At 50.9% G+C, this 21,050-nt stretch overlaps 1 protein-coding gene across 3 annotated transcripts; it reads right to left on the reverse strand.

Moving 5' to 3' along the window:
* HOXC4 (homeobox C4) lies at positions 1,316 to 18,661 on the reverse strand. Of its 3 annotated transcripts, XR_001918028.1 has the most exons (5): positions 4,332 to 4,674; positions 4,053 to 4,169; positions 2,966 to 3,340; positions 2,806 to 2,854; positions 2,286 to 2,481 (listed from the first exon to the last, which is right to left on the reverse strand). XR_001918028.1 is itself a non-coding variant. In XM_018047649.1 (4 exons), the coding sequence occupies exons 3-4, from the start codon at positions 3,402 to 3,404 to the stop codon at positions 2,126 to 2,128; spliced, it is 795 nt and encodes a 264-aa protein (XP_017903138.1). In that variant the 5' UTR covers positions 3,405 to 3,410; positions 4,053 to 4,169; positions 18,538 to 18,661; the 3' UTR covers positions 1,316 to 2,125. The 3 variants fall into 3 exon arrangements, 2 of the variants coding, with proteins under 2 accessions (XP_017903138.1, XP_017903137.1); XM_018047649.1 differs by lacking the exons at positions 2,806 to 2,854; positions 4,332 to 4,674 and adding an exon at positions 18,538 to 18,661 and having other exon boundaries at positions 1,316 to 2,481; positions 2,966 to 3,410; XM_018047648.1 differs by lacking the exon at positions 2,806 to 2,854 and having other exon boundaries at positions 1,316 to 2,481; positions 2,966 to 3,410; positions 4,332 to 4,669.

The following is a 21,050-nucleotide window of genomic DNA, read 5'->3' on the forward strand; positions in this document are numbered from 1 at the left end:
CTAATTCACTTGATTACATAAAATCACTCCAGATAATTGTTGGCCCTGCTTCCTCACACTGTAGGCAGCATGTTTTGCTGTCCCCAGGGCACCATTGAGGGAGGGGAAAATAGACCTACAGGACCCCAGCACACACACACACACACACACACACCCCCAGCAAGTGGTTCAAGAGGAAATAAATCCAAAGCATATCAAACAGATATTCATAACTTGGTTCCTCTGTTGCCTTTCACTCCAGAATTTGAGGAGAGAGGAGAGCAGTACCCATGGCTTCCCTACTTATCCCAGATCTCTTCTCCCTCTCTCTTCTACTGCTGACAGCCCTCCATCCTGATATATGGATAAACTGTAGGAGAAGCTCACCAACTACCTCTTCACCTTCTCCCAACAAACAAGCAAAATTTCGAGCAGGCCTTGCTCAGAGCCTGGTCTCCAGGACGAGAATTCTTTGGAGACCTGACTTAAAGTAATCATTCAGGCAATCCAAATTAGTTTTTTTTTGGTTTTAGCCCCCAAGGAAGCAATTAAAATTTTTTTTTTTTACAAGCAGGAAGCCTTGTTCCTCCAATCATCTCCAAGCCTTATGGAGACCTGGGAGGTTGTAGGAAGAAAGGTGATCCCCCTGCCTCTCCGTGTGTCTTTTCTCAACATCTAGCAGGTCCATGATAAAAGTTGGGGGGGAGCGGGGAATAAGAGTGCTTCATTATCTCCAGGCATCAGGCTTTGAGGCCTACCCATGCAAGAGGGCCTCCCAGGCCTCTGGCCTCCACTTCACCCTTCTTTCCAAGTCTAAACAAACAGAAAAGCCATCCTGACAGGTCACTTTGCTGCTTTAGAATCACCAGCTCAAAATGTTTCTTCTTTTATGAGAACAGGCATGTTGAGAGGCATCTTCCTAATCCCTCATCCCCAAAGAACTCCCCAAAGATGAAAACTCTTCTTCGTCTCCACTCCCTAAACTTGCCTTCTAATCTGCAAATTAGGCAGGCCTACTCACCACAGGGAAGGGAGAAGAGAGGAGCCAGGAAGAGACAAAGAAGGCACCGTGCTTAACTCTAGAAAAGTGAGACCCCCAGGAGAGTCTGGCCCCTACAGACTCAGGGAGGGAGTGCCCTACTCTTCCACATCCCCTCTTCTGACATGTTCTGCCCCAAACCTTTTGCTGGATCTTCTAAGGACCTTGGGAAACTGGAGTTGAGAGTTAAGATTTGTGTATTTGCTTAGAGTAAACTTCAGCAACTCTAGAGAGAAGGTGGGATGTTACCAGGCCAGAAGGAGGAGGGGGAGAAAAAGAAACCATCAGACACTGACGTAAAACTAATTCACATCCACTGGTTTATTATTGATCACGGGGCATTTCACATCGACACTAAAATTCTTTATTGCAAGTTTTACAATAATCAAGTAAATTCAGTCCAAAAACACAATAACCACGATGGGGGGTGGGGTGGGGTGTTCTACCTATAGACTGCCTCTCTGAACTGAAAGTTCATTTTTATTTTCTTTTGGCTCCTCAAACTGAACAGCTCTGAGAGGCTCTCCAGATGCATTTAGCTTTGTCTGCTGTCTTCCCCCTTATCCTCCCAGCTCCCCCCAACAATAATACAAAAGAACTTCATAGCTTTGTTCTCCTTAAAATGACTTCCCCCTCACTAACCTCCCCTGGTGCATTTTCAATGCAAAAGGCCTAAGGAAAGAGGGGGGAAGGAGGAGGAGGAGTACTGGCTTAAAAATCTCTTTCCTTTTTTCTTTTCCTCATTTCCCCTGAAATGCACCCAAACCAGACCATCACACCTTGCAATATATAATTTTTGCAGTTTTTTTCCCTTAAAAAATAAATAACCCCCCAAAATGGCCTTAAAAAAAAACAACAACAAAAAACCAGCAGGTACCATGCTAAGACAACATCACATGCTTAAAAGGGTCCTTAACAGTGGAAAGGAGAGAAGGGCAGGGGGCTTGTTTATCTGTTTTGTCTGTTTGGAATTGACAAGGGGGAAGGTGGGAGGAAGAGAGAAAAGAACCAAAATATATATATATATTAAATTCTATAAATAAGAGTCAATTTGTGTGTGAGGGGAGGATGGGGGGCCTGGGATAGGGGCAGGGTGTGAGTTATGTTTTATAACCTGGTAATGTCCTCTGCCCGTTGCTGCTCCGGCGGCGTGGCGCTCTGGGAGTGGTCTTCAGAAGTGCCCGGGGTGGCTGCGGAGAGGGAGCTGGGCGCAGCGCCGGCCGGGGGCGCTGACCTGACTTTGGTGTTGGGGAGTCGGTGGTCCTTCTTCCATTTCATGCGGCGGTTCTGGAACCAGATTTTGATCTGCCTCTCAGAGAGGCACAGCGAGTGGGCGATCTCGATCCTTCTTCTTCGGGTCAGGTAGCGATTGTAATGAAACTCTTTCTCTAATTCCAGGACTTGCTGCCGGGTGTAGGCTGTCCTCGAGCGCTTGGGTTCCCCTCCGTTATAATTGGGGTTCACTGAGGGGAGGGGGGGAAGCAAATAGTGGGGTTCAAAGGCAGCAGGCTCCCCGCCCCCCACCCTCACCCCATCCTCAGCTCTGTTGGAACAGGAGGAGGGGGTGATGGAAATAAAGTCATCAAGCTAAATGGGTTATAAAGAAGTTGAAGGGAGCTGGAGACTTTGTAGTGTAATAAGAGGGGAATCCTCATTGTAACGACACTGAATTATTTATGCGCCCTTAGAAAGCGAGCATAGTTTTCACACATACATAACAGATCGTAGCACATGGCTCGGACTGCCCAGAGTAGCTAAGCCATAAAATTTATGGGGGATGTAATTACCCATTCTCGCTCGTAAATCCAGTTCAATTGTGCTAACCCAGAGTCGCTCCTGGAGAGAGAGGGGGAAGGAGAGAAAGGAGGACGGGGCCGGCGGGGGCCGAGGAGGGTGGGGAGCGCTGGGGAAGAGGGGAGGGGGGGAGCAAAAAGCAAAGTTGCCTACCCGTGCTAACGTGGATTTTTTTCATCCATGGGTAGACTATGGGTTGCTTGCTGGCGGCGCTGGAGGGATGGTCAGGGGCTGGCTGGCTGCAGGCTGGCGGGGCTGGGGACGGGGAGGCGGAGGCGCCTGAGAGAGGCGCCGGCTCGCAGAGCGGCTGTGATTTCTCGGGGTGGTGGTGGCCCGCCTGGGCCGGCCCGTGGCCTCGCGAATTGCCCGGCCCCTGGAGACTGGTGCAGCTATACTGGCGCTCAGGGTAGCTAGGGCGCGGAGGCGGTGGTGGGTACAGCTCCTGGTGGTGATGCTGGAATCCCGATTCCCTGGTCCGGCCGTAATATTCCGGACTGTGTTCAGGGATGTAGCTATTTTGCGAATATTCTTCGCATGGAGGAAATTTCGGATCGATGTAGTTAGAGTCCATCAAATACGAGCTCATGATCATTAATTTCTGGAGTGGAAAATAATTTTTCTCGCTTTGTCGTTTTTCTGCTCCATAAAGCCCTCCTACTAGCTAGCGACCCTGTAAAGTTACTTTCACCATGTGACTCCGCCGGCCAATCACACGGAGCAACCCAGTCCCCGGATAAGGAACCGAATCGCTTTATTCAAAATGTATCCAATTTTTTTTGTGTGTGGTGGTGGTGGTGGTGCTGGGGGGTGGTGGTGGTGATGTGGGGTTAGCTGGCAGGGGCTGGGGTGCCCCCAGTACACACCCCTCCGACTGACAACGCTCCCCTGCAAAAGGAGATGGGAAGCCCCCAGCTCCTTTCCAAAGCCTGGGCATTGGGAGGCTGTTGGGAGGCTGTGATTCAGCCCCCTCCCAGAGTCTCCCTTTGAACCTCCGGTGTACCCCTCGGGCCTCGGCTCCTGAGCTTTTCCAGAGGTCCTCATTCATGGCGATTCTGCCTCAGTCTGTGTAGGTCACGGGGCAGCGCCCCTCTTTCGCAGGAAGAGGAAGTTGAATGAGGACTGGAGTGGAGGTTGGATGGGGAGGGGCCCAGGCTGAGCCCAGGAAGCTGGTGGGCCTGTGGTACCCCCCCCCCCCATCCAAGGAGACCAGAGTCCAGCCCTCTTCTCCATACACACTCACCCAACCCTCTGGCCAGGGGGCCGGCGAGGCAGGGTCCCAGCTGGACCAGGCAGGTAGAGGCAGCGGGATGCAAATGATTCTGACGTCATTTCTGGAGGTCTGGGGGTTCAGCCCCCGCTGAAGAGAGACAGGAAGTGGTTGGCAAAAGCATAGTTCAGAAGCCTTGCCCTCCCCAAGTGCCCACTGATCCTCCCTGCCCAGCCCAGAGCAGAGGATCTCTTCCTCTGGCAGTTGTCTCTGCTCTCCTTTCTGCCTGGCCCGCCGCTTTCTGACAACTACCTCCAAGGCCGGTTCCCAAGGACTTGGGGCAAGGAGGAGAGCACTCTGCCAGGGGCCAGTCCCCTGGGATGGCGCCCAGCCAAGGCCCTGGGAGCTCTTCCTTCTCCATCCCCACAGAGGGCAGACCTAGCTAGGAGGAAGGCCTGCGTGAGTAGAGCCTGCTTCCAGCCAGGGATTGTATCCATGTAACACATGTGTTTACATGTAAACACGAATCCCCAAGGGTCAGCTCCAGGCTGCCTTCCAAAAGCTGAGGGGTAAGCTCACGAAGCCAGGGAGGCTGGGCGGGCCTTGGGGGTCTCCAGTCCATTCCTGCGCCCTCCCCTCTCTCTTGCCACCCACCCACAGGAATAGCCTTGATGGTGGGGTGGCAGGGCCATGGAGGAGGGAGGGGGCAAGAAGAACTGTTTTCTGACACTCCCCACCCCCCCCAGCTAGGGGTGGCCACGTCATGCCACCAATTCTAATTAACTGATCCCATAACTCAGAGTTGGTGGGGGTGGCAGAAGGGGGAGCCCAGGGAGGGAGCTGGGTCCCCTTGTTGCACTTGATAACAATTATAGTTTAAAATCATAGCTTGCCGGGGCTCGGCTATATTTTACTTGATAACAATAAAAGTGACACATAAAGTTAACTGTTTATGTTTTATTTATTAGACTAAATCTGCCAGCGGTGGTAGGAGCGCTTGCCTCGTCGCTACAGCTTTTATAGGGCTGTAAAACGTCATAAATCAGTCTCGCGGAATCGCCCGCACTCTTTGTGTCGGCGGCGGCGCAGGGCTGGCGGCCGCTGGCTGCCTGCTCCCTCCTTTCCACGAAAAGTCGTAATGTGATTTTTTTCCCCTCTGATTTTATTATTATGATCGCCGCTGTGATTAGTCAATCTACCTTTAATTCGCCGCCCTACGCTGCCTCCTCCCAGCCCAGCCTGGTTGACACTTGAATAAGTACCTTTTAAAACGGCATAACAACTATTTGAGGGTTTAATTAGAACATCTGCAATTAAGGGAATGAGGAGGGGAAAGGGAAAAAAATAAAACCGTTGTGAGAGGGAGGCTGAAGGCAGGAGATTCCCAACCTGTCTCTCACCACCTTTGGGATGCCAGAGAGGGTTCTCCCTTCCCAATTAGGGCTCACCCTGAGGCTGGAGAGCTGGGCCACAGCAGATGCCCCAAAGGACTGATTCCCCCTGCCTGGGCCGGTGGCCACCTTTCTTCCTGCCGTGTTCAAGCCCCCCACCCTCACCCTAGGCTCACCAAGAGCCAGTGCTCGGGAACCCCTGGAAACCTCTTGCCCAGAGGTCAGTGCCCACTCGCTGCCACTAGATGGGTGAGAGAACCGGAATTCCCTGGAGGCTGACCACCTCTTAGAGGCGATTCTCAAATTTCCAAAGTTGGTTGAGAAAGAACTGCCCACTCTTATCCGGGACCCTCTGCGTGTGAAGATTGGCTGGTTTGGTTGGAAGAGGAGCTTGAGACTGTGAGAAGGTGAAGGCTGCTGCTTAGTTGGTAGTGATTCGGGGTTTATTACTGGTGCTGGGGGGTGGGTTAATTACAAGTTGTTAGAAGTGCCGAAGGGAAACCAATGCTGACTGCTGTCCTACATAAAAATTCTGAACCCAGCCCCAGCCCCCAACCTGGGGAGAGGCAGAGCTCCAAGAGCTCAGGTAGGGTGGGGGAAAGGTTGCTGAAGGAGAAAGCCTTCCAGCCCCACCCCCATCCTCCCTTCTAGGCCTGCACCTGGATCAGGCTGCCCCACCCTATGCTGGCCAGGAATAGTCTCACCTCCACCTGGCTCCCCTCCTCCCAGCCCTCACCGTCACCTTCTACCAGCCCTGCCCCCGCCTCAACTTGCTTTTCTTCCTTTTTTTCACCCTCTTGGGCTTGCTAGGAAGTCTTTTCCAAGGCATGGCCCATCTTACACCCCCACTCCCCAGGATTCTGAGCTCCTGCAGGTGGGTTGAGGGAAGGGGAGCACGAAACCCACTTTGGGCCAGTGCGTGTAGGTAGATCCAAGAGTTCAGATGCCTTCAACTGAATGTCAGGTCCATGTGCATTCATACTATTTATATTTATTGATGTATTAAGTGCCTCCTTATGCAGCCATAAATACACGGAGTTTTCTTTCCAGGTTTGCACAGCTAATTTGACATTCAGGTCCAGAAAGTGAAATCTGGGAGATTTCCCCAAATTTGTCCACATGCATCTACATCATTTACCAAAAAAACTCTCTTTGGGCTCCTATATCTCAGTAGCAAGAAAGTCGCCTATCACATGAAGAAAACAGCAAGCCAGAGTCCACTACACAGATACACACATACAAACATTTTCACCTGGATATTATTGCGAGCATAGAAATAAGATCTCTTCTGAGGACTCCTGTACTTAGCATTAGCTTAATGGGTTGGGGGGGCACTAAAGCAGCTCTTGTCCATGATGAATCCTTGTATCTCCTTTTGTGTTTCGCCCTCCTGGCTCCTCAGCCCAGGGATCTCCAACCCCTGCTCTGCCCTCTACCTCTCTCAGCCCCAGTTTTATTTTTTTTTTAATTTTTTCTGATCACCTTTTGCCAGCCTCCAATCACTCTCCGAATGCTACCCGCACACCCCCCCCCCCTCATATTCTTTCTAAATCTCGATCTGGTTTCTCTTTCGGAAACGTGTTTTAGTACAAAGCGCTTCCCTTCTGACACCGCTGAAGAAAAATATGTGTCCATTGTGTGCGAGGCCTTATTGTGCCCGCATTACCATACTGACCGTTGGATAACCCATATTCCTCCCCTCCCCAGTAACAAGCTGCCGGCTGAGAGACCTCAGCGACTCCACTGATTCTCTGCTGCATTAAAATCTCACCTCTCAGACTCCCTGGATTTTCCTAGGGAGAAAAATAGTGAGAGCCAACTCAGGATTTGGCAGGCAAAGAGAGGGAAAATGAGGTGTCATTCCTTTCCCCACTCTCAGAAGGACAGGATGTGACTGTGCGCGCGCGCGTATATGGTTTTTGTTGTTGTTTTAGAGATTAAACATTGCAACACGTCTCTTTCCTCTTCCTCAAATAAATTTGACTTTTAGATGGTATACCATCAAGTAATTCATTCCATTTTTTTTTTCTCCAAGCAACTTGCAAACCCCAAAATAAAGCAAGGCTCCCATTTTCCCCGCTGTGTGTATATATGTATATATGTATGTGTTTTGTCCCCTTCTAATGCCAGCAGGCAGGGCTAATGTATGCAAAAGAATATGCAAATGCTTTAATTGATTTTTTCTTAAATCTCTTGTCAGTAAAAGTAATGAATTGGTCTAAAATGATTTTAATAACCCAGACGTGTCACCAGAAAATACTCAACCTTTTTTTTCTCCTGGAATCGCTTATAGTCTCAAAAAAAAAAAAAAAAAAGCAATCATGGAATGTTAATTTGCCCCCCTTTAAAATATTAAAGATGAATTTCTCCTGTTTGTTCGGAGACCATAGACAGGGTCCTCTCTTGAATTTCCCCCTCCTTGTTTTGCCTTCCTTGGAATTCAATTTTCCTCAAATCTCATTTAAAGTGGCTTTTTAAAAAGTGGCCGCATTTTAATATTGGTTAGACAGAGTGACCTGCATTTCACCTCGGGTGTTTGACTTGTTCCAATAGGTCACTGCCATGGGGTTATTGATGGGGAAACTCCATTGAAATTTGTCTCTTCGCAAATGGCCTTTAGATCTTCCAGTGAGTTCAATAACTAGTTATAATGTGGAAGGGGAAAAATGAAGGCCCTGGGCTAACGAATTTGATGTTTCATTTTTATGCTGGAGAAATTGTTAGTTAGAGGTTGGGTTCCCCATCCTCTTCTTTGCTCATCCTGGCCTCACTGACCCCTGCTCCCTACTCTCGTCCAAGGCTGCAGGATTATATCTTCTTTAAAACTGGGGTGGGGATGTCCCTTTCTCTCCTTGATGAAAGCTTTAATTCTTATTTTTGTTGTTATTGAAAAATTCTGACAGTGCTGCAGGAAGCTTGCGCTGCTGAGTATTTCTAACTTGAACTTTCCTGTTAGAGGGGGGTGAAAGGACTTTTACTTTTAAAGCACTCTAAATGTGGTTTTGAAAGATTTAGGAATTAGGCTGGCTTAAGGTAGCTTCCAGAGAGCTGACCTGGTGCTCCCAGAATTAAGAAGCTGATAGGAAGGTGGGATTCCTTTTGGGGTTGATGAGGGCATCTAAAGATACTCTAATCTGTTCTTGGCCTCTGAGCTTCCAGGGATTCATGGGTTGAGGAACCCTGGACTAAGGAAGGCAGAGACAAGAATAGAGGGAGAATTCCATGGAGCAGGCAAGAGAATCCTGGGTCTCCTCCAGAGTCAGACACAGAATTCATTAATGGGGACTTGGCCCGGTAACTGCTTGCTGAACTTCATAAGGGTGCCTGGCAAAAGCCCAGTGCCCCCCAAATGATGCGTTTTCCTGGAGAGAGCAGAGGGGAAATGAATGGGGTGGGTGATGAAGATTTTATAAAGTGTCCCCTTTTTTCCTAGAGTTCTTAAGGAGTGGGGGAGGAAAGGGCAGGGAAAGGGAGGAAAGGTCTTCATTTTATTCTCCCCAATTACAGCTAGGTTGGAGAGCTAGTGACTTCTCCAGAGAAGCCTCTGTGAGAAAGGGCTGTGGAGAGCTCTTCTTTGAGGCTGACCCAGCCATACCCAATCATTACCATCATTAACCTCAATAATAACAAGAACATCATTCCTTCACAAACAGAGCTCCCTGTGTGCCTTCTTTCCTTCCTCCAGAAACTGTTCCCTTTCCTTCTCTGGGGTCCCTGGGACCCCTAAGGGATCCAGTTAGCTCAGGCCCAAGTTTCCCCTTGATAAGCCTACCCACATCCCTTCCAAGCCTCCCTCCTTAGATAAGAGTCATTCCAAAGGCAAGCCTGGATTCCCAGGTTGGGGGAATCCAGACGAGGGGAACATGTTAAGTGCCTGAAACTAGGGTACCACCTTCCTCTATCCCCTTAAACCCGGAGGCAATGTCTTGGTGCCACCTGCACCCTCAGACAAACTTGCCTGGACAGATCCGGGCACTCCTGGGATCTGGGGAGCCGTTTTTCACTGCGTGCCGCAACCCCATAAAAAATGAGGGAGCCCAGGAAAGGCCCATCGGTCGGTTTCAGGATCCGGCCTGGAGGAGGACACACAGCCTGCTCTCCCCAGACGAGCGGGAATCAATAGCGATCTGTGATAAACCTCCCCGCAGCCCCTCGCGCTCCGGGCCGTGGCGGGCGAGCCCCATCCCCGGGCCACGCACCCGCCTCGGCCCATACCTTGGCCGCCTCCTCGGAACCCGGGACCCCCAACCTCGGGCCTCGCCCTCTCCCCGTTTTAATTACGTGATTGATTTTCGCTTTGGCCGCGCCGGGACGCCTCTACCTTCAGACTGTTTACATTTTTCGGCTCCCTTTTTGCATTTCCGAGTCCTCTTGAAGGGCCGTCATTTAGAGACTGGCCCTCGGGCGGCTGGGTCGGGGCTGGGCTGCGGCCTCGCTCTACACTCCAACGAAATGGTCCTCCGGGGCTGGGCGGCGCGGCCCGCTCTGCAGCCGGCCCACCGCGCGGGGCTCCCACACTGCGCTCCTGCCCATCCGCTCTGCTGAATTATTTTGTGCTCCATTATTCTCTGATAGAAAAATATTCCGGGTTGGAGTGAGCACTCCACGCCTAGGCTCGGAGCCGGGCTGCTCGGCTTTTTTGTGTTGTTTCTTCACCGGCATGAAGTGTGTATGTCTGGGAAGGTCAGGATGGAGACCCGAGGAAGCGCGATGCCCAGGCTGCAGGCTCGGCGGGGAACTCCAGCCGCTACCCCCAAAGACCTGGCCCGGCTGGCGGCCCAGAAGCGCCGGAGAAGCGGATTCGGCTGCAACTTTCCGCCACTCGGCCCGCGTGGAACCGCAGGGCCGGCGACCCCAGCCCGCAGTGGGCTGTTGGGTCTGATTTTCTCCCCACCCCCAGGCAGAGGCCCCAGCACTCCGGCAGCCCGGGCGGGCACCCGAGCGGCCTCTGGGAGGAGGCACCCGGGTCGGCAACACGCGGGTCATCCCTACACCGGAGGGACCGAAGGTGAGGCGAAGAAAGGGGAAAAGGGGAGGCATTTTCATGGACGGGAAGACCAGATTTGGGGTGGGGAGAGGACGGGGAAGACGCGAAAATTTAAAAAGGAGCCCCTTCTCCCACCGTGGCTGACTTTCCCTGTCTCTCCTCCGGACAAAAAAAGAAAAGAAACCCTCCTTTTTCCTCCCTAAACTGCTGGTCTCCTGCTTAATCTCTCATCTATTTACAAGTAATAAACACTTCTCTGATTATTCTCCCATGTCCTGTTCATTCTTTGATCTTTTCCAACGAGGCAAACTATGAGTTACTATTAGCCCTATTTTATGATTCTATTTTTCCCTCAGGGAGAGGAGGGAGTTGGGAATGTCTTTCTCACTGGGGAAGAAGTTCAGGGAAACTTGAATTGATCACAACCTTCTCCCCTGTCCCCCACAACCTGCAACACCCCAATCCTTGCTCCCCCAGCACCCCTTCCCCCGCAGCAATGTTGCCGGGTAAATAAGAGTCCGCCTGCCTGGCTATTAGGATTCTGGAGACGTTGGCATCTGTAGCAATCATTAGTCAAAGCCGCGGAAGCCGAAGGAGCCGAGGAGTTGGACAGAAAAAATCTTGGAAATGATATACAGGAGCCGCGGAGGCATCAATCCCCGGCCGATAAGAGCTCGGCTGCCGGGAGTGAGGCAGCCGCTTAATTGGGCCCTGGGCACCAAGAACAATTGGGGAGGAGGCATTTATGGGTAGGGCAGAGACCCTGGCACCATTTGGGCACCCTCCAAAAGTGGGAGACTTAAACATCTTTCCCCAAATTTCAAAGGCCCAGTTGTGTTGGGGAGACTCATGCTTCCCTCCCTCAACCTCTCCACCCTGGGACCCAAGAGGAGCATAGTCCTAGGACTCTTCCCTTTTCTCTCCCTTTTTAGCTGCTGTTCTGGGAGGTCCTGCAGGTTGGGGAGACTGGGCTGGGATTTCAAGTCACAGGGAAAGCCTGGAGAGAGCTGTGGTCCCTGGAGTAGGTTTTCAGGAGGCAGCTAACTCCTTTGGACTCTATTTGGTGGGAACCTTGAAGACAGCAACAGAATCACTCTCTTTAATAAGCAAAACAGCCAGAAAGATATTTGTTCCCTATCCCCAATAAAGACACTCACCTGATGTCTTTATTGACAGATAGAGAGATGAATTAAGTTTATATCCTTCTGGAGGGAGATCTATGCCCCTACATATAGATACATGTATTATGGAACCATCTCTAAAGATACTTTCAAATATTTAAGTTTGCAGCAAAACTGCAAAGACTATAAAGATCTCCAAATATGTAGCTTCAATATGTAGCTATTTTATGAGTTGGGGCTTTTGCATAAATCTAGATAAATTTTTCAAAATAGAGATTGAGCAACACACTCAGAGGTTTTTTTCCAACCAAGGGGAAAGAAAAAGCTCACCAAATATTCATCCAGATATTTAGGGAGTGCTGTGCCAATACATCCCAGCCTATACATCCAGCACTGTAGAGAGACTGGTAACGTGCACACAGAAATCTGACAGAGGACTGCTATGTTCACTGTGGATCTATAAATCTAAAGATCTATAAATCTGCATTTAAATGTGGAGTAGAGAGAGATGGAAAACATACATCCTATTATACACGGAACGATCTATAAATATATTTTCCCGTATACAGCTATGGAAGTGCTCAGCTCTCTTTAAAGGCAGTGTATTTGCATCGAGCCTTAGGAATGAGGGAGATTCTCTGATGCTTGTGGGTTTGGGATGCCCCAACCCAGACTTCTCTGGGAAATGAAAGAGCGTAAACTAGAGCCTGTGCAAGTAAGTGCTAAGAGGGCCCAGGAATTCATATGGCCTCATTTCCAGCATATGGGGCATTTCTCTGGCTATGGATAGGAGCCCTTATGTCTGGGCCTGAAAGCATCCTAACTTGTAGCCTGAACTGAGACAGAGGTAGAAGCCTCTTTACTTCTTTTCCCTTTAGCTCCCTAGCCCAAAGCTGGCAGAGGGACCCTTGAGAAGCAGGGGTGTCTTTAGGAGGAAAGGGTCATTAACATTACAAAATGGAGCCATTTAGATAAAATGCTTTTTTTTTTTGCTACAGTTCAGTTAGTAGGGAGGCTGTGGGCTTTCACTCACACCCCAGCATGCATCTTAATTACATAAAACCCAGTCACTGACTGCAGAGAGTTTCCTCCATTCATATAATGCTAGACGATGCCTCAGTCCCATCCCCTCTCTTCATGAGTTCTCTCTTACACACCCGAAGTCCCACCTTGTCAAGAAGGGTTTGGGGCTCAGGAAATGCATCACTGCATCACAGGGAGACGGCAGCCCCACAAGAGTAGTGGCCCCAGGAGTCATGGTATCTACCACCAGGCTCAGAAGCTGATTACCTTCCATGTTACTTCTTTTTTAACTGAGGGGTTGGGGGAACCAAAATCTTCATGGGCAAAAGAAAATGAAAGATGGTATGATTTTTAAATCTGGAATTTTAAGGAGAACTATGGCCATACCACCCAGAACATGCTGAATTTAGAGGGGTCAAATCACCAATGAGCCCTTTTCTTATTGGAGGCAGAGGATTTGGGGGACCCTGGACCTCATTTGATTTTTCTGCTTTGGTTTACTGGGGAAAGGGAAGTAAGAAGGGCCCCAGGTGGGCTTGGGGAAGTGCAATCCAATCTAGTTGGCCAGTTTGGGGGAGAGTGATTTACAAAGCAAAAGCTCAAATGCTACTTCCTGAGAAGTCACCAGATCAAAACAACCTCCTCCAGGTTTTATGACCCACCACTACTCCCAACAGGAAAAGCACCCTCAATAAAGCCTCAGCCCACGCCCCCATCCTCCACCCAGAGGAGGGGGAGAGACACAATCCAAAATGAGGGACCTGACCCTTACTCTCTTCATTCACACACACACACACACACACACACACACACACACACACACACACACACACACACACACTCTGGGTTTTCCAGCCAGAATATTAACTTTTTAAAGAAGCATTTTCTAGACAAGAATTTTCTCCACTATATGAGCAAAGAAGCAGCCCTGAGATATTTGGAGTTTGAGGCTGAAGAGTGGATTTGATCAGATAAGGATCTGGCCTCATGGTCCCACACTGCCTTCCAACCCCCCTACAACTCAACAGGCCAACAGGACACTAGAGATCACCGAGAGCCTGGCTGCCACCCTCTGTGGAGGCTGCTCCAGGGTTTGGTTTTCCAGGGAAGCAGAAAGGAAGAAACTCAACAGTTGCTTGGGTCTTGAGGGCATGAGTGTGGAGGGGGAGGACAAATGGTCTTCAGGCTGGGCTGATGGGAAGAATGGGGCAGGACAGGGAAGTTAGTTTAAGGCTGGTTTACTGTGTCCCGCCTGGGCTTCTGACCTCTTTAATTCCATACTTGGCCACATACATATACTTTTGTGTGTTCAGGTGTGATGTTCTGGGCCGGGGGCTGGGAGAAATGGGAATCTTTCAAGGGCAGAACCTAGCCTCCTCTAGCTCTGTCAGAGCTGTGGCACATGCAGAACTAAAGAGATCCCAGGGAATTAAGCCCACACATTCCACCATCCCACCCCCCAATATGGGGCTGCACATCATGGCAGAGCTTTCTCTGTGTTTGAGTCAGCTGTAAAGAAGTGGCCTCCTTCCTGTACTTGCTCCCCAGCACACCCAGAGCCTTCTGGTCAACCTTTCATTGTAGCTTCTAAGGCCTGGTCATCAGAAGCTGAACAAGGTCCTAGACAGCCCAACTTCCCCAAGTCCTAAATTTCATCTCCTTCTCACTCCCATCCCCGCACAGTGGATCTTCCTAGCAGTGGAAGAAGAAAATGGATCCCAGAGTTCTATAGGACTCAAGGACAAAGAGATCTCTATTACTTCAGCTCCTCAGTCCACACTCCTTGGGCTCCTGGGGCCCTATCAAAGCAGTGAAGGGAGGTATCAGAAAAGGTACACCATTCAGGTTTACAAATACCTAGTAAAAAGGATGAGATATTCCTGGCCTCTAACAGCTAGCCTCTTCCTCAAATTGAATCTCAGAAAGCCAAAGAGCCCTAGCTTGGGGTTCTGAATCCATATTCTCCCCCTTCTCCACAGCTAAGGGCTCCAGGGTCTACAATCCCATTGAGGAGGAGGCTCAGAATAGCGCTTGTCTCTTCAGGAAAAGAAAGCACAGAACTCAAGGCCTGGACAATGATGTTTCCACTGAGAAACTCAACCCAAAGTAATTACACAAAGAGAGGGAGAGGCAAAGAGACAGATAAAGTTGACCTGGATATTAGGAGGGGCTGAGGCAATAAAAGCTTTCTTCCCAGTGCCTGCTTAGAAGGAGCCAGCCACGCCCTTCCCCCCTTCTTGCCTTACTTTCATGGAATCTGGAAACTCCAGCATGAGATATCCACACTAGAGGTGAGGATTGGTCTTAGACAAGATTACACCATCTACCAGGGAAAAATAAGTTTGTGTGCCCTAATTCTAATTCATGAAAGAAGTCAATAGAATGGTAGGATTGAAGGTAACTTGGGAAGTGAGGGCCCAGTGGTTTCTGAGAAGAGCTGCCCTTCCTCTGGCTTTTCATTCTAATCCTTCCCACCTGGCCTGTGGCATTGTCCCCAAATCAGCCCCACCTAGAAAGCAAACTACCACGGGGATGCTGACAGAGCCCAGCTCAAACTGGGCTATCCCTTGACATCCCCAGAGGAGGTCTTGGAGGTCTGGGGGCACCACCCATCAGAACTCCTGCTGCTCGGTCAGCTCAAAGAGGGCAGGAGATCAGCAGGGAGAAGAGGAGGTTGCTGGTGCCGTTGGGGGTGGGGGGCGGGGGGGTGCCCGGGATGGTGCTGGAACTCAATCAGAAAACTAACCCTGCAACAAAGCCCTGGAGACTGAGGGATGGGGGGTGAAATGCCTGGGTCTGGACCTGAAAAGCAAGTCAGTTGGCTCAGGGCCCAGTCCAAGTGTTCAGGAGACACAAGCACTCCTACCATACACGCACACTGTCTGCACCATCAGATGTTTTGCTTAGAAATAGTTTATCACCCATTGCTTATTCTGACCTGACCCATGTAAATATAAACACTAAAACCTACATCTTCAGTGGCTGTGTCCTTTGATAGCCATTGGCCAGGACAAAGCAGCAGCAGCAGCAGCGTATCTTGTAAAAAGAATGGAAAGGAAGGGGACTTAAATCCATCAACTGTTTCATATGAGATCAGTGAGGCAAGGGTCCTGGTTTTCTGTGCTGATTCCCTTTTCCAGACTTGAAGTTACTCAACAAACTAAAGGTACCAAACACAACTTTCAAAAAGTCTCCACTTTTGCTGCCTTCCCCAACCATGCCAGAGACACTTTGATGAAGCTAGTGACTTCTGGAGCATTTCCAGGAAGAAAATTGAAAGAGATCGCTTCTAATCACTCCACCTGTGCTCAAAAGGATCGGAAGAGGAAAAAAAAACGAAAAGGTGTGCAAGGTGTCTAGGGAATAATCACAGAATTTGAATTCAGGGCTGGAGTTTGCATCCACACCCACTGTACAGCCTAATCGAAAGGGCATATCTATAAAGTGCAGGGAGTTGGGTAGGATCACACAGGAGAACATGGGAGTACTGCAGAGGATGCCCACACAACTTCCAGTCCCAGTACAATTGAGATTGACCTCGAAATACAACTTTGTTAGAACTAGAGGACAAAAGCCGAGGACTCCTGAGAGCTGGGTAAGGGACAGAGGGAAGGGGCTAGAATATTCTCAGCATCACTTATTCCCTTCACATCACAGAGAGGGAGGACCCAGAAACTAAAGAGGGTGTGGGGAGGGAGGAGGAAGAAGAGAGCAGGAAGGGTGAGACCCTTTTTGGCTGATTGGTTAGTGGAGGCCATGTGACCCTGCTTAGCACATTTCTGATTGGTTGCTTGACCTCTTCTAGGGTTAAAGACCTAGAAACAATATTAGAAGGTATCCAGGTTAGTTGGGGCACCTGATGGACTGCCCATCCCCCTACTCTAGAGAAACCTCAAATTCCAGTGTGGGGGAGGGGTTGGAGAACCAAAATTTCAAGACCTGTTGTACTACTACTTCCGTTTCTATTAGTCCTACAAAACAAAAGAAGAAAAAGGAAAAAAAAACAAAACCACTCTGGCAAATTATTTGAGAGGAAGGAGGATCTATTAAGAGGTGATAATTACATGGAACTTTTGAGCCTAAGAAACAGGAAAAGAGGACGAGGAAGCTATAGAAACCCTCCAAGAGATGCTATGTAAGTCTATAAAATAGAAACACACTCACCCCGCTACACAGAGCTGACAGAACTAGGCCTGAGATCTCGCCAGGAGTGAGGAAGGTGGGGAATCTTGCCTGGGTGTGGAACTTTGGCCCTGCTTAAATTCTTTATTGAAGACCATTAGATTTGCTCCCTGAGGTACTAGGGAGGCCAGAGGGAAGGGAAGAGTCAAGTTATAGACCAAGGGAGACTCCCATCTCCCTGCTGCTTGAATGGAAAGTTTCCAGAAACTCTCCAAATTGGACTAGTGGGGAGGAGGAGAAGGGAGGAAGGCCCATAAAGAACAGGAAATTTAATTCTCCACTGTGCCACTGGAAAGAGTCCGTTGGGATCCTACCACTTTCCTGGAACATAAAGGTGTGGGAGGCTGGTGGGGCAGGTGGGTTGTGAGGGACTGAGAACCCAGAGGGGAGGCTTCTGGACTTCTCCACCAGGTTGCCTGTGCTCCTCACACAGGCGACAGTCCCCTGAGGGATGCGGCTCCAGCTCTGACGCCCAGTGCCCCGTGGCTTTGGGTCTCTGTCCCCTTCCACCCTTCCAGAGTCTGCCTGGGCTCCCTGCCTCTGCTTGATTGCCTGCTTCTACCTCAGTCTCTTGGGCGGCAGGGGCTCAGTAACAGTGTGCTCTTCCAGTCACCCAACCGCACCTCTCCACACCGCAGGCACCCAGAGTTGCTAGCCCCCAAGGCAGTCAGTCCCTCCAGGAGGCTCACTCCCTCTCCCCATCCGCTCCCCTTCCCTTTCCCAAGACTTAGACTCTACACCCTCGAAGGGCCGCCTTTTGGCCCTGCTTCCGAATCCCTGGCCCCTTCAGAGAACCCGAGTTCCTAGGTTGTCAGGTAGGGTACACACTCGCAGGTGTGGAGGACACGTGCCTCCATGCCTGACGACACCTCTAGGAAGGAACATTCCTAGAAATTTGAAGGGAGCCCAAGCCTGAGACTGGCCCCAGGGTGCAAACCCATACTGGGTCCTGAAGGCTCCATCCCCCAGAGGCCACTCTCTCCTCAGAGCTGAGGGACTTCCCTGGCCAGGCTTAATAAAGATGTTGCCTCCTCTCCCACACCCATTTATACTCCACTCACAGCAGGAGCCTCCTGGCCTCCCAGGCCTAGTTTTACCTCAGGCCAGTGCTGGGAACACCAGGAAAGATCTCAACAGCTAGAGGGAGAGAGAGGCATGAAACCATACTGGCCCCAGACTGGCTAAGACCCCCAGACTGTGGAGACTGGGACAGCTGCCCATTTAGGCCTGGTGGTGAAGAAAGAAAGAATGTTTGGGGACCCCCTGGGCTCCATCCTCTACCTTTAAAATGCTTCTGCCGTTTTCAGGTCGCAGGCTCGGTGGTCTCACACTCTCCTTCCCTGCCCCCCTCCCCAGCTGCCGGCCCTGCCTGGACTCTGGGCCACTGGCCAAGCCTGAACTGGCCCCTCCCCAGGACAAAGGCCCCCGAGGCCCTTTGCACTTGCGCCTAGAGTTTACACAGTCCTACAAACACTAAACATCCCTGTGTCTGCCGCTGTCTTTCTTCCCAATTGAGAAGGGAAAGGGGGTCAGGGAGACCTAGTGAAGCTCTAAAGAATCCAAGTCTCTCTTTACCCCAGTTAACTTGCATTTGGAGGAACTAAGGGGCTGGGAGTGGGGAGGGCTGGTCTGGGGAGACAAACTCCCCCATCCTTCTACCTCCCAGCGGCTTCTTCTCTTTCTCTCCCACCGTGGCCTGGGGAGGCCTTCTTCCCCTCCCCTTAGTGAGTGGGAACTGCCTCCTAGCTGGAGCGGGGTGGGGGGGGCATTAAGTAAATGGGAGAAAGGGTCAGAGAGAGAGAAAATTAACTTACAGCGTTTGCCTGGGATTCATTTGCGAAGATGTAACCTCTCTCACCATCATCCCCAGCGCCGTAATCCCCTCTAACTGCCAGGCCCTCTGTCCTAGCATTAAACCTCACCAGCAGCTGCGTGGCTGGACAGTTAAGATTATATATGATGTAAATATATTGTGGGTTTGTCAGCTCTCCCTACACCATAAAACTTGGTTTAATGACATCACGTGGTCCCCCAAGAGCCACTCACGGGCTTGCCTTCAGGCCATTCACATAAATAACCTCCAAAAGTTTCAAACTCCTAAATTCACATAGAAGCCATGCGTATTTCTCTAATGCTCAGTTACACTAAAAAGCCCTTTTGCTGCTCCTTTGCCCCACCCCCACACCCCCCTTGCAGGGTGGGGAGGGGGGGAGGAGTGGATCCTTATTTATTTACTTACTTATTTCCATAAGGACCTGTCGCCTTCAAGGTCGTGTTGATATTTTTCTTCCTATTTTTTTTTTCCTCCTCTATCCTCTAATTGTTCAGAGTGGGCCGTGTACCCCTCTTCCCACTCCCCCGGGAAGGTAAGTCATGTTTCTTCCCCTTATTTCTCACTGCCAGAGGGGGTGGGTTCCAGGGTAGAGTGGAGAAGCAGGCTCCGTGGTCTCTGGCCAGACCCAGAAGCCCCTCCATTAACTCCCCAGGAGCAATGCCAAACCCTGGTACTTGAAGATTGTTCTAGGAGGCTTGCTGGTAGGGGAACCACCCCAGACTCCAACGCAGAGGCCTCTGCTCACGGTGAAAGCAGGGGTCTGGGCTGCACGCACTCCCAGTGCAGGGGAGTAGACTTGTGGCCTCTGTCTAGGTTATGGTCGCTGATGCCGCTGAAGCAGAGGCTGGGGCCTGAGCGCAGGCCTGCAGACTGTGACAGAGGGTGGAAAACGGGCTGGCACGGCTCTGTCTACCCAAGTCCTCCAGCTCCTCCAGGGAAAGAGGCCCAAACCCTGTGGGGAGAAGGCATCTGTGCACCCTGCTCAGCGGGTCTGTCACACTGCCTCCACCCCTGGTTTTCCCCCTGGGGTGGTGCATCCCTCCCCCCCGCCGCCAATGGGGAGGAAGCACAGAGCCTCTCCCCTGGCAGTCGGGGAGGCTGGGGTGGGTGCTGGTGGGTGCCACGGCCTCTTTCTTAGTTAACTGTTACCCACTGGAGACGCCAGTGCTTCTCCATGCTTCACTGCTCGCCCAATAGTTTTACTCAGCATGGAGAAAAAATTAAAATAACTCCCTGAAGAAAATCACACATTTTATTTGAGAGGAAGGGGGCTTGAGAGAGATGAGTTAGTGCTGGGCTGGCTTGACTGCTGTGAGCTAATGGAAGAGAGACATTACTGGTGCCCTAACCTGGTGAGTGCTCTGAGAAGACGAAGGGTGTAGCCAGGGGTGCAGTTCAAGAAACTTGTGTAAGACCTCCTGTGTGTTAGGCATGGAGTGAGGCAAGGCTCTTGGATCTTTCAAAAAAAAGACAGACTAGACTGGCAGCTTAGGCAGTAGGATGCAGAGGAGTCCGTCCTTATAATAAATCCAAGTAGCATCAGCATTAATAATCATAAATATTCCCCTTCCCCCTCCCCAGATCCTCTCTGCTCCCTCTCCCTCTTGGCTGCTGGAACAGCCGCCGAGCCCAGCTCCCGAACTGGCCCCTGCCCCCCAGTGCGGGGGGCCTAGGCTTGGCTCCAGGAAATTACCCCGTCGTGGGAGGCAGGAGGGGAAATGCAGTAAAGTTTTATGGACCCTTCCCACATTTGTTTCTCCCGTAAAGTACTTCTTTCCTTCATCCCATCCCAGGAGCCTGGGGCAGAGCAGTTCTGGGCCTAGGCCAGCCTCAGGCACCACCTGAATTCTCCGCGTTTCCCCCTTCTCTTTAGCTCCTCCTCCCCCTCCACACAAAATCTCTGAGACTGAGATAAATGATGGCGGACCAACAGACGCGACTCAGGCACTGGTCTACGCAGCTCTTTTCCCAGCTAATTGTCTGCATAGCCCTAGGCTCTAGGAGGTAGGGAAGACAATCTGAACATTTCCGGCCAGGCAGGTACAAACTGCAGGTTGCCCCACTGCTCCCCCACCCTCACCCAAAGTTCACACACTTCCTCCTGCAGTGCCCCTCTACCAAACAGTATCAACTGTTTCTGAGCATCGTTTGGGAGACCAAATAGGCCCCTAGACTGAGAGCTCAACCCTTCCTCTTTGTCCAGCGAGGTCCCTCAGGGACCACCTAGCCTTGAGAGAGCTCTTCGAAGGCCCAGGAGGGCCCTGAGTCTGAACACCTCGGAGCCATGGATCCCTGGTTCCTGCAGATTAGCTCTGGCATGCAATGCGTGCAGCTGCCAGTCTAGAGGCCTCAGATTCACCCAGTCAGGGTGGGAGTGGGTACAGAGGCCTGAATGCTTGGGACAGCCACACACAGCACAGGAAAAGGCAGTAGAGATGGTCTGGGTGCCCTCCCCTTCCCCAAGAGGTTCTTCTTGGAGCTAGGGTTGGGAAA

Source organism: Capra hircus, chromosome 5 (genome assembly GCF_001704415.2).
Source record: "Capra hircus breed San Clemente chromosome 5, ASM170441v1, whole genome shotgun sequence".
Lineage (NCBI taxonomy): Eukaryota > Metazoa > Chordata > Mammalia > Artiodactyla > Bovidae > Capra > Capra hircus.